Source organism: Brachyhypopomus gauderio, unplaced genomic scaffold (assembly GCF_052324685.1).
Source record: "Brachyhypopomus gauderio isolate BG-103 unplaced genomic scaffold, BGAUD_0.2 sc37, whole genome shotgun sequence".
Classification (NCBI taxonomy): Eukaryota; Metazoa; Chordata; class Actinopteri; order Gymnotiformes; family Hypopomidae; genus Brachyhypopomus; species Brachyhypopomus gauderio.
This window is the reverse complement of record NW_027506867.1, coordinates 2,676,074-2,690,737: the sequence shown is the minus strand read 5'-3', so window position 1 is coordinate 2,690,737 and position 14,664 is coordinate 2,676,074. Positions and strand designations below refer to the sequence as shown.

Sequence of the window (14,664 nt, the reverse complement as noted above, 5' to 3'; positions counted from 1 at the left end):
GGAGGTGGGCTTTAGGGACAGGGCAGACACCGCAGTGGCTATCCGCCACTCCCGTCACTCGTCCATTCAGAGCGCTAGCCCTCGCTCTTTCTGTGGCTGTCTTCAACTGGCCGGCCTGTGGAATCTCGCACTCGGAGAGGAGGATTGAGAGGAGGCTCAGTGTTGACTGATGAGGTGCATGTGTGCGTGCGTGTGTGTGTGTGTGAGTATACCGAGTGTGCGAGCTGTGTGCATGAGCCGTGCCTTGTGTCGTGTTTTCAGGACTGGGACCAGCACGTGAAGGGCAAGTTACATCTTCAGAACTGCTCACTGTATGCCGAGGGGTGAGTAAAATGCACGCCGATACGCCATGTCTGCCTCGTTGACCCTAGTTTCAGATTGTTTTGAAACCTCTACGCAGAAGAACATGCTTGGCTTGCTTACGCTCGCTAACAGTTAGTTGTTATGTGCGATATCTTTAAAGAACTTTTATGAAATTAGAGCAAAACTCGTTACAACTCATTATATCGCTCAACTGCTCTGGCGTCTCTCTGTCCACTTCATCGGCGACGCCAGAGTCTCTTTATTAAAAGATGCTCCATTTACAACTTTAACGATGACCCGAATTCGAGCCGGGTCATGAGATACGGCTGTCCGGCCCGCGGTGGGATTTGGGGCTCTAAAAGCGGTTCCCCCTTCCCTGCTCAGGCCCACACCAGGAACCCTGCACTCTGAAGGATGCACCAGCACCCCGCCGGATAGCACCATGGCGTACGTGGCCACCACCGGCCAAGGTAAACCGAATGACGGGGCCAGCCAAGTGGGAAGGTTGGGAGGGGGTGTGTGGGTGGGTGTGTGGGAGGAGCAGGGGGTGGTGGTGAGGGGGGGGGTCGTCAGGGACAGGGGTGGTGGGGGGGGGGGGGGGGGCGTGTGGTACGGCAGCTATGATGTGTGGTTTTGATACAAGGTGAGAGCAGCGTGTATTTTTAGGTCCAGGGTTTGGGTCATGCCGTGTGGGTGATCTCGGCGGGAAGCTCGACAGCTTTTATTAATACCAGTGCCGCTGCCTCTTGCGTCCTAGGAAACGGGCTTTGACTAATTCGCCAGTTGTGTAGAGGTGTTTTGCTTCTAAGTTGGGAACTGGGAGGTGACACAGAAGTAAGTGTGTGTGGGTGTGTGTGGGTGTGTGTGTGTGTGTGTGTGTGTGTGGGATGGGGGTGGGGGCGAGTGAGCGTAGAGGGTCCATTAGGTGGGCAATCTCAGCCGTGGTGAAGCTGGGACACACACACACACACACACACACACACACACACACACACAGCTCATGCAGCTTCTGCTGGAATATAAAACCCATGAGAGGTTGTAGAGCAGCTACTTCATGGACTCCACAACTGATGTTGTTCCACATATTCCAGGATGTTCTGCAACATTCCGGAGCCGAAGCCTTACGGTGATGACTAATGTTTTTTTAGTGTTCTTACTCTGTTTTGTTTTTTGGTTTTTAGTCACATGTATGACATTTGTTTATATTGTTTCACAGATGTTTCAGTAGGAGGAGGGGCTTCCTATGTACCAGCTGCAACTGTGAAGTCATTTCCTCTCTCAGGGGCCGGATTTACCTCCCACCAGCCAGGGGCAAAGGTCAGACCTAGTTCTCTTACACCCTCTCGCCTGTCAAATGGTTATTCACACTAAAATAATTAACAATGGCTCGGCAGAAATTTTTTTAATACATAATGGTTTGATTGGTCATTGAATTTATTAACTTTTCAAACATTTTCAAAATTATTGATGCGATTTTGGGTAGGTGTTGCTACCTCCAGGTATTGTTTAGCGCAGGCTTTCATTCTGGGTGTGAGAAGGTGTGAGAAGGATCTGCTTTGAGGCCAATTCACACTGTGTTTACCACACTATTGTTTGATGACTGACAAATTGCTGACTGCTTATTACTGTGGTCTAATAGTAATTGCCGATGGTTTAAGGGAGTTGTCACCTCCGACAATGCGTGACAGATATTTGGTCAGTAAGAAGTGTTGCACTATTGCAGATACATTTGAAAACGTAAATTACATTAGCTGAAAGTGAGTGATATTCCATGAACAAATTGAAAAGTTCTAGGGTTGCGGTATGTGAGAGTCTGAGGGTAGCCAGTTTTGGTCTTCATGTATGCTGAGACTACACAGCAGATGTCTTTGAGCAGATGCCTCTAAAACAACAACACTTTTATTCATGACAGCTTTTATTCATGACAAACTCATCCAAAATTTTATGTTATTCGCCTGTGTTCTTTTCTTAGAATTTGACAAATGGCTTTTGACAGCTTTTCCAAGAGCATCTTCATAATCAAAATGGCCTTCACTTCCATGACTATGTTGTCTCTGATCACTGTTGTCTAGGGCAGTGGTTCCCAAAGTGGGGGGCGCGCCCCCTAGGTGGGGCGCGGAGCTATTGCAGGGGGGGCGCGGAGCTTGAAAGTAAAACGTGCACATGTGTCAATTTAGGGATGCACCGATTCCGATATTAATATCTGAAAAAATTCTAGATCGGGTATCGGGGACAATGTGACCGATCCATAAAAACAGATCTATTCACTCTAATTATATGCTTGTATTGCTTGCTTTTCGGAGTTAGTTCAACCCTAATACTCGCGCTGGTGGTATTCCACTTAGTCCGTTTATTTGCTGGTTGACCAAAATAAACCTGGGCTCCAGCAATACTTCACTGTTCATACATGAACTGGTGAGTTGTCCAAAGCTCATTTAATGCGTTACTTACAGAAATAAACTAAAGAGCAGTGGTCTGACTCGGTCTACGGCGGAAAGCTAAAAAAACAATATTCCATACGCACGCTCAACTCGCTCCCTTAAAGAGACAGTACACATATTTCTGGCCGTTACATGCTTTGTGCTCTGCGTGATGTCTGCGCTTGCAAACTAGCCGCATATGTATTGCTGTTTCTCTTATTTCATCTCCTTATTTATTTTAAATTACATTTAGAATTCTTGAACCATTTAAAATGTTTCTTGCAGTTAATTTTTTTCATGTTTGACCAAAGTTGTGAACCTATTGTTTTTGTAAGTTTTCAACACATCCCTAGTCAATATGGGGGGGGGGGGGGGGGGGGGGGGGTGTAGGGGGGGCGCAAAAATATTCTCATCTACTAAAGGGGGGCACGGCAGAAAAAGTTTGGGAACCACTGGTCTAGGGTTGCAAAAACATAGGTCATACTTACGGAGCCCGGGAGGGGACATGGGTAAAAAAAAAATATATTTAAACAAGGCAACGTTTTACCATTCGAGCGCACATTTTCTGTCATTCGTGCTCACGATTTATTAATTCGTTCACACGATTAACAATTTGTTCTCACGAATTTAATAAAAACGTGTGCATGATTAAAACAAAACGTGTGAACGAATTAACAATTCGTGAGCTCAAATTACAGAAAACGTGCGCTCGAATGGTAAAACTTTCCCTTGTTCAAATATATATATATTTTTACCCATGTCCCCTCCGGGGCTCCGTACTTACTAGATCCCCTGTGCTGACTGTTCTGAGCAGCTCCTTCTGTTTCGTTGCTCTGTAGTCTGTGTAGCCGCTCACGGCTCCATAATTTGTATTTGTAAACAAAGTCACTGATCCTCTCTCCTTCCTGACAACATGAATACTGTATCATGAATACTTCTGCATTAGATCTGCTCCCGATGCTGTCATTCACACTTATCATGAGTGTGATGAGAAGAAATTTTTTGCATAATTTGAGAGTATGCAAATGAGAGATGAATATGCATTATAAAATGAGAGAATGCAGATCAATATGCATTTGAGTAATGCTGTCAGCAGTGATTAAATCTCCACCCATTAGAGATAAAATAATTAAATAGACTTGCAATACTATGTTTCTTTTGTCCAGTATAAAAATGTGGCAAAGACTTGGTCAAGCATAGAGAAAGCATGTGTTTGATTACTCTTGTTTGATTTGTCTTGTCTTGTTTTTTTTTTTACTATATTCAATCCCTAAAAGATTCAATCCCTGTTAAGTCATATGCAGCATACAGCTGTTTGCTGTTATGTTACTGTACTGTCAGTGATTTAGTATCAAAAGACATTTGCAGTTGTTCAGTTGATCCTGCACGTTCCTGCAGACTCGTAGGTCTTTGGTTTGGTTTGGATGTCATCAGGGTCACGTATGTGCACACAGTCCGCCAGGCTGCTTTATTTGCTGTAGACCCTTGACCTGTAAAATGAAGTTATAATCGTAATAGTTATAATAGTTATCATAAAAATGAATCATAATGGAGGAATAAAGGCACATTTAAGGAATAGAGAAAAATAAAGATATTAATAAGAGTATAAATAAATAAATGCTTTTTTATATAATTTTTTTAATAAACGTGATAATTTCTTTTTTGCCTTGTGATTGTTTTTATTTATTTAGGTTACTTTACTTAGCATTTATTTAATCAGTTACTGTGACAAAAAAATTTAATCAGTGACAAAAAAATATAAATTCTTATAGTTTTGTCTGCCATAACACATTTGATTCAGACCTATACATAAAACACATGTTACTTTTAGAACAATTAAAAACTAATTCTAAATCTAAATATAATGAAAATTGTGCCTTTTCCTCTTAATGTCATTATAAATGAACTTGTAAAATAGACGGGTTCAGTACGACATTTAGGCTGTGTTGGGTTAACCAGAGCTCCTCCAGTTCTCCTGGCTCATGTATACATGTTTCACAGCAACATTCAGAACATTCAGCAGGATGAAGCTACAAATTAGGGCGTGGCTACTGTCTGATGCTGCTGGTTCACATATTTAAACGTATCAATGTATCAGTCCGAACTGACAATCAAGCCGTCACATTTTCGTGTTCACCTTAGTTGCTATAAATCAACTTTTTAAAAAATGCTTTTATCACTGAAATGAACCGAAGGCATTAGCATGGGATCGTCGTTTTATGAAGGTCCGTGAAAAGTGCAGGATATTTCAAGAATATTCTCTGCTGGCGGAATGAACGGCTGGCTGAGTGGCGTGAGGAAGCTAACGGCTAGGCCTTCCTGGCCCTCCTATCTCCTTTTCGGCCCTGGTGTGTCATGCGAGTGGGTATTTGGCTGAGGTTCGGGGGGCTTTGACAGCGGGGTGGCTAACAGGTGCAGACGGACATTCGCCCAACATTCCACCGAGCAGACAAGAGAGGCATGTCTCCCAGTGTGACGGAAAGCCCTAAAACGCACAGCCCAAACCCGTCTGCTTTAACGGCTACTTGAAAGCCAGCAAAGAGCCAGGAAATCACCCAGGAGGTTTTCAGGAAATGTCTGGAAAATTAGAGTGGAAAGCTAGACTCAGGAATTTTGTGAACTTTGGAAACACGCCATCTGATGACTTGGAAGACTTGTCTTTTGTTTATACATTCAGTCTGCCTTTATGCGTCAGACGTGCTGACATACGTGAAGTCATCACATCATTGTTTTAATGATCAAATCGTAATGCCAAACGCATAGTTAATGAGTCTGATGGCTAGCCTGTTTGTCCAGCTGTATTTATCCACTCTGACTATATTGACTGTTGGCAGTTTAGCTGGTGTTTCCTCAGAAAGTGTGCTGTGATGTCTGTATTTTAACTGTATTCTGTATTTTATTCTGTTTTCTTTCTTGATTGTCTACGTTAAGAACACATTACAGAAACCAATTTGTTGGAATTCTCATTATACAATAATTCTCAGTCCCCTTAAATTCCCATTAACGGCGAGAAAATTTGCATCCAGTGAACACGGTGAACCTGGGCACCGAGATTTATGTGACTTAATGTGTTTTTGGCACACACATGTGGTTAACATACAACATGGGCAGCTGGTCCTAGATGGCTCTCCATGTTTGGGTTATACCCAAGAAGGTGATGACAGTCTCTCTCAGGATAAGCTATGGGCACCACTGTGGCCGTGTCTGATGTGTGAGCACGTGTATGTCCAGATCTGTTTCAGCTGAAGCAGAGATTCACACTCTCCTGTGTTGCATATGTACATGTAGGGAACATTTGTAGAACATGTAGAACTTCAAGTACAACCTCTCCGGCTTTTATGCAAACCTGTGTGTGTGTGTGTGTGTGTGTGTGTGTGTGTGTGTGTGTGTGTGTGTGAGTATGTGTGAGAAAATAAAAAAATTTCATATATATAATATATATATATATATATATATAATATATATCTAATTGTGCTACTTTTAGTCTTTAGATGCAGATGCAATGGACAGTGCCAATCTGTAAGAATCAAAACCTCTTTTCTATGACTGTCAGACACATTGTGGATTTATCATATTGATTGTCAGCGTGTGTGATTACTCTTAACAGTCCTGCCATGTGTCCTGGGAAAACGGGCACGACCCTCCAGGGACGTAGCAGAGTCCAGCGCCAAAAGTTCCAGCAGGGCCCTCGGGAGGACGTCCCCCCATAACGGTCCTGTAGTTGGGCCCCCAGTCTCATCTTGTCAGCATGCGCGGGACAGAACAATTGACACATTCTTACATATTGCTGTAAAAAATGATGATGATGAAATGGTCCATTGGCGTGGACGGGGTAGTCGGCAGTCACGCTCCACGACGTGGTGGTGTCGTGGTGTCATGGTGATGGAGAAACGTTCAGACTTTAATAAAACAAATTTATTGCTGTTCCTTTTAGACTCGGTTATTTTCAAGTGTTGTCTCATCACAGATGTAAACATGGTGCTCAGATGCTAATGATAGCTTCCATAAAGAACACCTGTCAGCTGACTGCAGTTCAGCTTCTGGTTTGGCAGTGGGAGCCATGGTACCCAGTGAGCACCCCATTGGTCTCTGGAGACTCAAGATCGATCAATATTCGTTGTCTGTTGCGTATAAATTGATCATCAGTGTAGACCAACAGGACAAACGTGTTCGGATATTTGATATATGATTACTGAGTCCCAGAGAGGCAGTTTGTCTATTGATGAACCCTCATGCTGGTCAAAAAAATTAATAAACAATGTGGGATTTTCAGAAAAAATGATCCTTTTTTAATGAAGTTTTATGAGGCTTACCTTGTTGCCCTAGAGTGCTATACCCAGGAGCGTCGCCTTTCCGGTGGGAGGGTTCGGAGGGTCCAGACTTCGGGAGTCGAGTTACCGCCCTGGGAGTCTGGGAGTGGTCTCTGGATTTTGGCAGGGGGCGAAGAGGGGAATCTGTCTACCCCCAGCACCCCCCCCCCCCACCCCCTTGTTCCACTCGTGTTCAGCACTCTCACGCCCCCCCATGGGACACTTTCCCACTTCTGACTGGATAAACAAACAGGTGTTAGGAGGGCGCAGACATCACCTCACACTCCGCCCTGCTGGACATGCCAGGGTCAGGCACGACTCACTGGGGCTCGGGCCAGGTTAATGTGCCACAAACACGGATCTGATGGCAGCAGCAAGGCTCGCAATGACACCGTGTCCCGTAGGGAGCTGTTTAGATATCGGCATTTGTTGAATTCGCAAAATGACTACGTAAGATTAGATTCGGGAATTTGGGGAAATTTTGGAATTTTTTTCTGGTGAGCGGAAATTATAAAGATTGTAAATTTGAGGTAGACCTTAACTGGTGGTGAGAACCCATCTTTACTCTCCTCACAATGACATCTGCTCACCCAAACCATCTTTCAGTTTTTATAGTTCTAAATCATTGATTGAAGGTCAGCCAAAACGTTGTGCTTTGCTGAACTTCATAGATGTAGTTTTGTAAATGAAAACAGTAGCTTATATTTAATTTGACACCTTTTTGTTATGTCTATTTTGTTTAGTATTTAATGCTGATCAGGGCACTTAATTTGTAAAAATTAAATATGCTTTAACGTGATAATTCTTCATTTGTATAATAAGTATTTGCCTAGCCAGTTGAAGGCATGTGCACCTCTGGCTTATTCTCAGTCAGGAAAACCCTGAAAGACTACATATGCTGTGAAGCACCCTGCAAGCTGCGATTGGCTACTTTACAAGTCATTCGATGAGCCAATAGGCAGCTTCTCTCTTCAGTAATGTACTTATGAGCTATCAGACCCCGCCCCTCACAGTAATTTTCCCAAACACGTTTTATTGGCCTAGAACTCGGGCCGCCCGTCCAACACGTATGGTTCACCGTTGTACCAAGGGCATAAAGCGCGGCACTGTCTCTATTCCTGTTCCTGTTAATGTTAAGTGGGCAAGGCGTGACCTTTGCACGGTGGAGCGAAAGCTTGGCACCGTGGCCCCTAATAGAATTATCACCGCGTCGCGTCTGAAACCGTTAGCCTCGGGCCTGCAGCAAACGCGTGGCTAAATACACTTGACCCCCGGCGGTCGGCCACGCTTGGATTAGCATCGAACTAAAGAAGATCTACTGCAGCGCCTCGGCAGCAGGCGGTACAACACGGGCCCAGTGGCTTAAGCCACCAATGAAAATTATGCCTGAAGTGGTTTATCAGGGCAGCAAGTGTGTTAATTCTCTTGGGGTTTTTTGGCTTTGACTGCTCGCCTTTCTTCTCGTTCGTGTGATCTCACAGAGGCGCAGTTGTGTTGGGGGCTGGGCCCTGAGGAAGCCACACCCCTAAGCATTCTATCTGTAGATTTAAAGTGTTGCTGTGTGTTTCAGTTAATTATCATGCTGAAATTTATATATCCAGTATACAGTATGTATAAAGTTTGGGATAATGTTTCAGAACACATAAAATGCTTTAGTTACTTTTAATTATATTTATGCTCAGGTTTGTTACTATTTTATGTGATTACTTTGTATTTATGTGTTCTTTATAGTGAAAACACAACAATAACTACTCTCTGGTTCTACGTTCTACGGTGACCTAAGAAATTTGCATACTACAGTACATCTCTAAGATTGTATTACGTTTACCTGGATACGATCAGCTGTAAACTGTCTGGAGACTGTTGGAAGTTGCAGTATGAAACACATTTAGATACACCACTGATAGTTAAACTAGGAATGCCAAGACTCTGTCTTCCTCTCGCTGGTTTTGGTGTTCCTGAGTGCTTGGTGCCAGCTTGGGGGTGGTGGGGGGTGGTGGGTGGTGGTTGTGTTTGTGGAGCTGTGCTGAATTTCCTAGGTGTAAATTGCACTTTAAACACCCACCTTGCCCTTTGACCCTGGAGTCACATGTTCTCACACATGCTGCTGCCCGTCAAGTTCTTGACACTTTCTGATCTACAACAAGTCTTGATTCTCACTGACCGAAAATTTCACTCTCCTGTGGCTCTGGCACCTCCGTCTGCTGCTCGGCTCTGAGTCCTGTCTTTCTCAGCAGTGCACGGACAGAGCTGGGTTTTGTAGAGCGTGCTAATATCTAACATGAGAGTGGAGGAGATCATGTCCGCTCTATTAATGGCCCCTGCTGCCGCATTTGACAGTGCTCAACCACTGACTGTGGTCCAGCTCTGGATGACTAATATTGTTGCTTATACCCTCTTACATGAGGAGGTATTGGGTTTCGGTGCCAGCAGGGGGCGCCGGTGAGAATAGCAGCAATGGGCTCTAGCTGTATACGCATAAGGAAAGGCTTTAATAATAATAACTTAATGTATCTGGCATCTTCCATGTTTGTTAAAGGCAGTTCAAAGTGCTGTACATGTTGGTGTAATTTTCAAAAAGTGTACTAAGAGCTTAAAAAATAAATATTAATTAAATAATAACTAATAATGATTAACCAACAAATTATCCAAATAATTATGCTTACTTAGACAGAACTCTGCTCATTGACCCAGTTATAAATTTACAGCCAAAAATAACAGTGCACCACTGTCTAAATTAGAGCAAGAATATATTATTACACAACAACCAGTAATCTCATCCAACATCCTACCATTCAGATTCAAACATTCTAGCCAATCACAAAATAGAGACCTGCTGTCTGACTCCAAGGAACCAATCATAAAGCAGCATCCAGTTGTCCAATATAGTGTCTAAATCTAATGTTACATACAACAACCAGTCACACTCAGCTCCTTGCTGTTGGCTTCTAACATTACTGCCAATCACAAGGTCTGACCTTCCTATGTGCCTTTAAGGAGCCAATATCACAGAACTGTCATGGCTGTACCCTATAGTATAACAGTTACGCAGTAACTACGATTTAAATTTAAACGGCCCTAAAATGTATCATAGCATAACATAATCATTTAATAAGTTTAATTACATTGCTGTAAAACGGTATGAATCATAGCGTAACCTAATAATGAATGTCTGATGGTTGTAAGACATTGACACTGGGGTGTACGTTCTCCAGTCTAAAGACATTGTACAGTGGGGAGTCTGTGCGAGTGCAGCCAGTCCTTTTCTAGCCCCTCGCTGGTTCTCGGGTTGTGGAGTTGTACCCACGCTGCTCTCCGTCTCTTCCCCCCCCTCCTGAAGTTCCCCCCACGCCAGTCGTGTCCCGGGCGCGTCGTGCACATCTGCAACCTCCCGGAGGGCAGCTGTACGGAGAACGACGTCATCAACCTGGGCCTGCCCTTCGGCAAGGTCACCAACTACATCCTCATGCGCTCCACCCATCAGGTAAGGGTGAAACTCCGCCCTGGACACAAAAGTCCGAATGCGGCCGCTGACCGCGTGCTTACGAGATCCGTCCCCTCAGGCCTTTCTGGAGATGGCGTACATGGAAGGCGCTCAGGCCATGGTGCAGTACTACCAGCTTCAACCGGCCACCATCAACGACCAGAAACTCCTCATCCGCATGTCCAAGAGATACAAGGAGCTGCAGCTCAAGGTGCTTGAGACAAGCGTGCAAAAGATTTTCACTTAACACTTAATTTACTTACATTTATTTGATTCCCCTGATTTGAGCCCAGTAAATTTGATTCAGTACATCTCAGATATACTGTAGACCTACCGCCCAGTAGAGTTTAGCTCCAGCCACGGTCTAACCAGCCAGGAATATTACAGCGGGGTGAGTTGAAACTAAACTCTGCTGGGCTGTAGGTCTGCAGGACCAGTGTTGGAACCTCCCATTGACATTCTGCGCACGGTAGGTAAAGGCTTTACCTCAGATCCACATGCGTTCAGACGGCTAATACAAGCCAAAATCGCACATGTTCCTGTGTCTGAGCAGAAGCCTGGTAAGGATGTGGACTCTATCATCCAGGACATCAACTCCCAAAGAGAAAGAGAGGAGCAGCAGGAGATGGATCGGTAAGGAGGGCGCCGTGCCAGCACTAAAAATGTGTCCACTGTAAATGCGTCCCCGCCGTGCATCTGTTAGAAATGCCTCCACTGTAAATGTGTCCCGACTGTATGCCTGCTATAAATGCTTCCACTGTAAACGTGTCCCAACTGTATGCCTGCCATAAATGTTTCCGCTGTAAATGTGTGAATGTGTGTGTGCAGATACATACTGGAGAGAGCTCGCTCACGTAGTCCGATCAGCCGCTCTCTCAGTCCACGCTCCCACAGCCCGAGCTTCACCTCCTGCAGCTCCACCCACAGCCCCCAGGGGGCGCCCTGCCGGACGGACTGGATCAACGGCCTGGGCGCGCGCCGCGGCTCCTGGGACTGGACGTCCCACGCGTGGCGGGACGAGGACCCGCGGGACAGGGACAGCTGGCGCAACGGGGAGGAGGACGGCTGGCATGCCGAGCGCCGGAAGTCCTACCTGAAGCCCTCGGAGCGGGGCAGCCCGCGCGTGGGCCTGGGCGATGAGCGCGGCAGGGAGCGCTTCACCCGCTGCAGCCCCCAGGGGGCGCCCTTCTCCTCCTACCACCCCGCCGACGACTTCTACAAGAAGGGCGAGAAGCCGTCCCGCGCGTCCCAGCACCAGAAGCAGGAGGGCAGGACCTGGAGGAGGAACGGTGGGGACCACCACAGGGCCAGGCACCTGGGGGCCGAGCCCCCTGAGGAGAGGGGACACAGCAAGAGGACAAGCAGGAGACAGGAGAGAGACGACAGGGAGACTGAGGAGAATGTAGGCAATAAATACATGCTTGGTCACACCCACTTTTGTTTAGCCACACAGTGTTTTTAGCAGAAACCCACACCTAATGTCCAGCTTTTGGCCTTTAAAATGTCAATTAGAGTAACTTAGTTGCAGCTCTCCAGGGGCCAACTAACCAAGCCAAGCTTTTTTAAAAAGTTGGATATACACTGACTGGCCACTTTATTAGGGACACCTTGCTAGTACCGAGTAGGACCCACTTTTGCCTTCAGAACTGCCCTAATCCCTCATGGCATAGATTCAGCAAGGTACTGGAAACATTCCTCAGAGAGTCTGGTCCATATTGACATGATAGCATCACACAGTTGCTGCAGATTTGTCGGCTGCACATCCATGAAACGAATCACCTGTTCCACCACATCCCAAAGGTGCTCTATTGGATTGAGATCTGGTGACTGTGGAGGCCATTTGAGTACAGTGTTCCAGAAACCAGTCTGAGATGATTAGCACTTTTTGACAGGGTGCGTTATCCTGCTGGAAGTAGCCATCAGAAGATGGGTACACTGTGGTCGTAAAGAGATGGACATGGTCAGCAACAATACTCAGGTAGGCTGTGGCATTGACACAATGCTCAATTGGTATTAATAGGCCCAAAGTGTGCCAGGAAAATATCCCCCACCACCACCAGCCTGAACCGTTGATACAAGGCAGGATGGATCCATTCTTGGTGACGCCAAATTCTGACCCTACCATCCGAATGTCGCAGCAGAAATCGAGATTAATCAGACCAGGCAACGTTTTTCCAATCTTCTCTTGTCCAATTTTGGTGAGCCAGTGCGAATTGTAGCCTCAGTTTCCTGTTCTTAGCCGACAGGAGTGACAGTAGTTGGACAGGTGTACCTAATAAAGTGGCCGTTGAGCGTACATCCAAGACACTGATGGACATTGGGGGAAAAACATTGACTATTATTCCACCTTAATTTCCACTGAAATGTCAGTACATTTAGAGGTTGTTTTTAGGCTACCTCATACAGCTGTCAACTAATGTGAAACAAACGTCTGTGCTGTGTGTGTGTTCTGCAGAAAGAGGCAACTGAACATCAAGGCAGAGCAAAATCAGCATCACCTCACAGCAGCAGACCCTCTGAACCCACCGAGCGGGACAGAGAGAGTGAGGTAACCTGCATAGGCCATACCTGGCCCGTTACCATGGTACCCCCCCCCACCATCCGAGCTCACTGCGCCATCTGCTTGTAGCCACTGCAGTTCTGACCAGCTTTAGCATAACTGGCTAGTGAATTAGCATTAGCATAGCACATTTTGTTACATTTACATTTACGGCATTTAGCAGACGCTCTTATCCAGAGCGACTTACAAAGTGCACTGCTGCTGAATTACCTTTAGTATAATCTGTTTAATTACATACTGCTGTTGAATTAGCTTTAGCATTACCCATGGACGTAATTTTGATTTCAAAAGAGGGGGGGACATGGATTCGTCGCTATTTAAATATTTAGTTTTTACCGTAAAAACTGGGGGGGACCAAAACCGGCTTTTGAAAAAGTGGGGGGGACATGTCCCCCCCGTCCCCCCCCAAAATTACGTCCGTGGCATTACCACAGATGTTTAAAAATCATTTTAGCCATATAGACACAAACAGCCAGTTTTACAGATGCAACACCATAAAATTAAATATAAAATTTATATGCATGTCAGTTGAAAATACTGAATTATAATACTCAGTATTAAACATAACAGATTGCACTGCTGTCAGGACTTGTCAGTACATGTGTTTACTACCAGACTGACCCAGGAACAGCATTCACATTCATCACAGTATGTGTGTGACATAACTCCATCCAGAAAGCCGTACGGGTCGCGTTCCCGAGAAGGAACTTCAAACCCAAAAATGCGTATGTGTCCTCCAGGTGGAGGAGTGGGCGAGCGGGGACGACACGGAGGGCGAGTGTTGGTACCCCAAGAGCATGGAGGAGCTGGTGACGGTGGACGAGGTCGGGGGAGAGGAGGACTCCATCATCGAACCCGACCTCCCTGAGCTGCAGGAGGAGGACCGGGCCGAGGGCCCAGCGGCGGTCCCGGAGCCCAGCGCCGAGGCCACTGCTGCGGGGGAGCGGACCCAGGAGGCCCCTGCTCCGGAGATCCAGAAGGCCCCAGCTCTTGAGAAAGAAATCCAGGAGGCACCTGCATCAAGAGAAGAAACCCGGGAGGACCCTACACCGGCTCCAGAGGCCGGTCCGAAGGAGGAGGAGGTGCCCGGGGCGAGTCCGACAGGTTTGGGGGAGACGTCGCCCCCTGGGGAAGCGCCTGAGACGCCCTGCTCCCAGCTCTGCCTGTTCCCAAACCAGGAGTTTAAGATGTCGCTGGAGGCAGTCTGCCCCGTAGACACACACGCAGGCGGGGCCACCGTGGCCAGCCCGACCGACCATGCCGCTGTGTGTGAGAGCGTGTGTGAGAGCGTGTGTGAGCGAGGGAAGGCCGCAGATGTGCATGTAGCCACTGAGACAAAGATGGCAGAGACAGAAGAGAAAGAAACCCAGCCTGCTACAGACATCCAGAGGAGAGGTACCCGACACACATGAGATGCAGGCGTGACGTCATAATTCGACGCCATTTAAAAAAAAACACTGGATAAAAGTACAGTTAAGGTCAATGAGTGTTTCTTCTGTGTCCCAGTGCATAACGCCCTGCCTGCCCCTTCACCCCAGAGGACAGAGATGGAGACTCCCTCCCCGTCACGTGAGCAGGATCACGTGA

At 46.3% G+C, this 14,664-nt stretch overlaps 1 protein-coding gene across 3 annotated transcripts in view; it reads left to right on the top strand.

Moving 5' to 3' along the window:
* Positions 1-14,664, top strand: part of rbm20 (RNA binding motif protein 20) — a 57,305-nt gene that overhangs the window by 38,252 nt on the left and 4,389 nt on the right. For all 3 annotated transcript variants that reach the window (XM_076985134.1, XM_076985133.1, XM_076985135.1), the window contains 10 exons: positions 262-323; positions 688-773; positions 1,520-1,620; positions 10,374-10,517; positions 10,597-10,728; positions 11,071-11,150; positions 11,346-11,919; positions 12,973-13,065; positions 13,818-14,472; positions 14,584-14,664. The exon at positions 14,584-14,664 is cut by the window's right edge and continues 33 nt beyond it. In XM_076985134.1, the coding sequence (XP_076841249.1) occupies positions 262-323; positions 688-773; positions 1,520-1,620; positions 10,374-10,517; positions 10,597-10,728; positions 11,071-11,150; positions 11,346-11,919; positions 12,973-13,065; positions 13,818-14,472; positions 14,584-14,664 (2,008 nt within the window). The remainder of the gene's footprint in view (positions 1-261; positions 324-687; positions 774-1,519; positions 1,621-10,373; positions 10,518-10,596; positions 10,729-11,070; positions 11,151-11,345; positions 11,920-12,972; positions 13,066-13,817; positions 14,473-14,583) is intronic.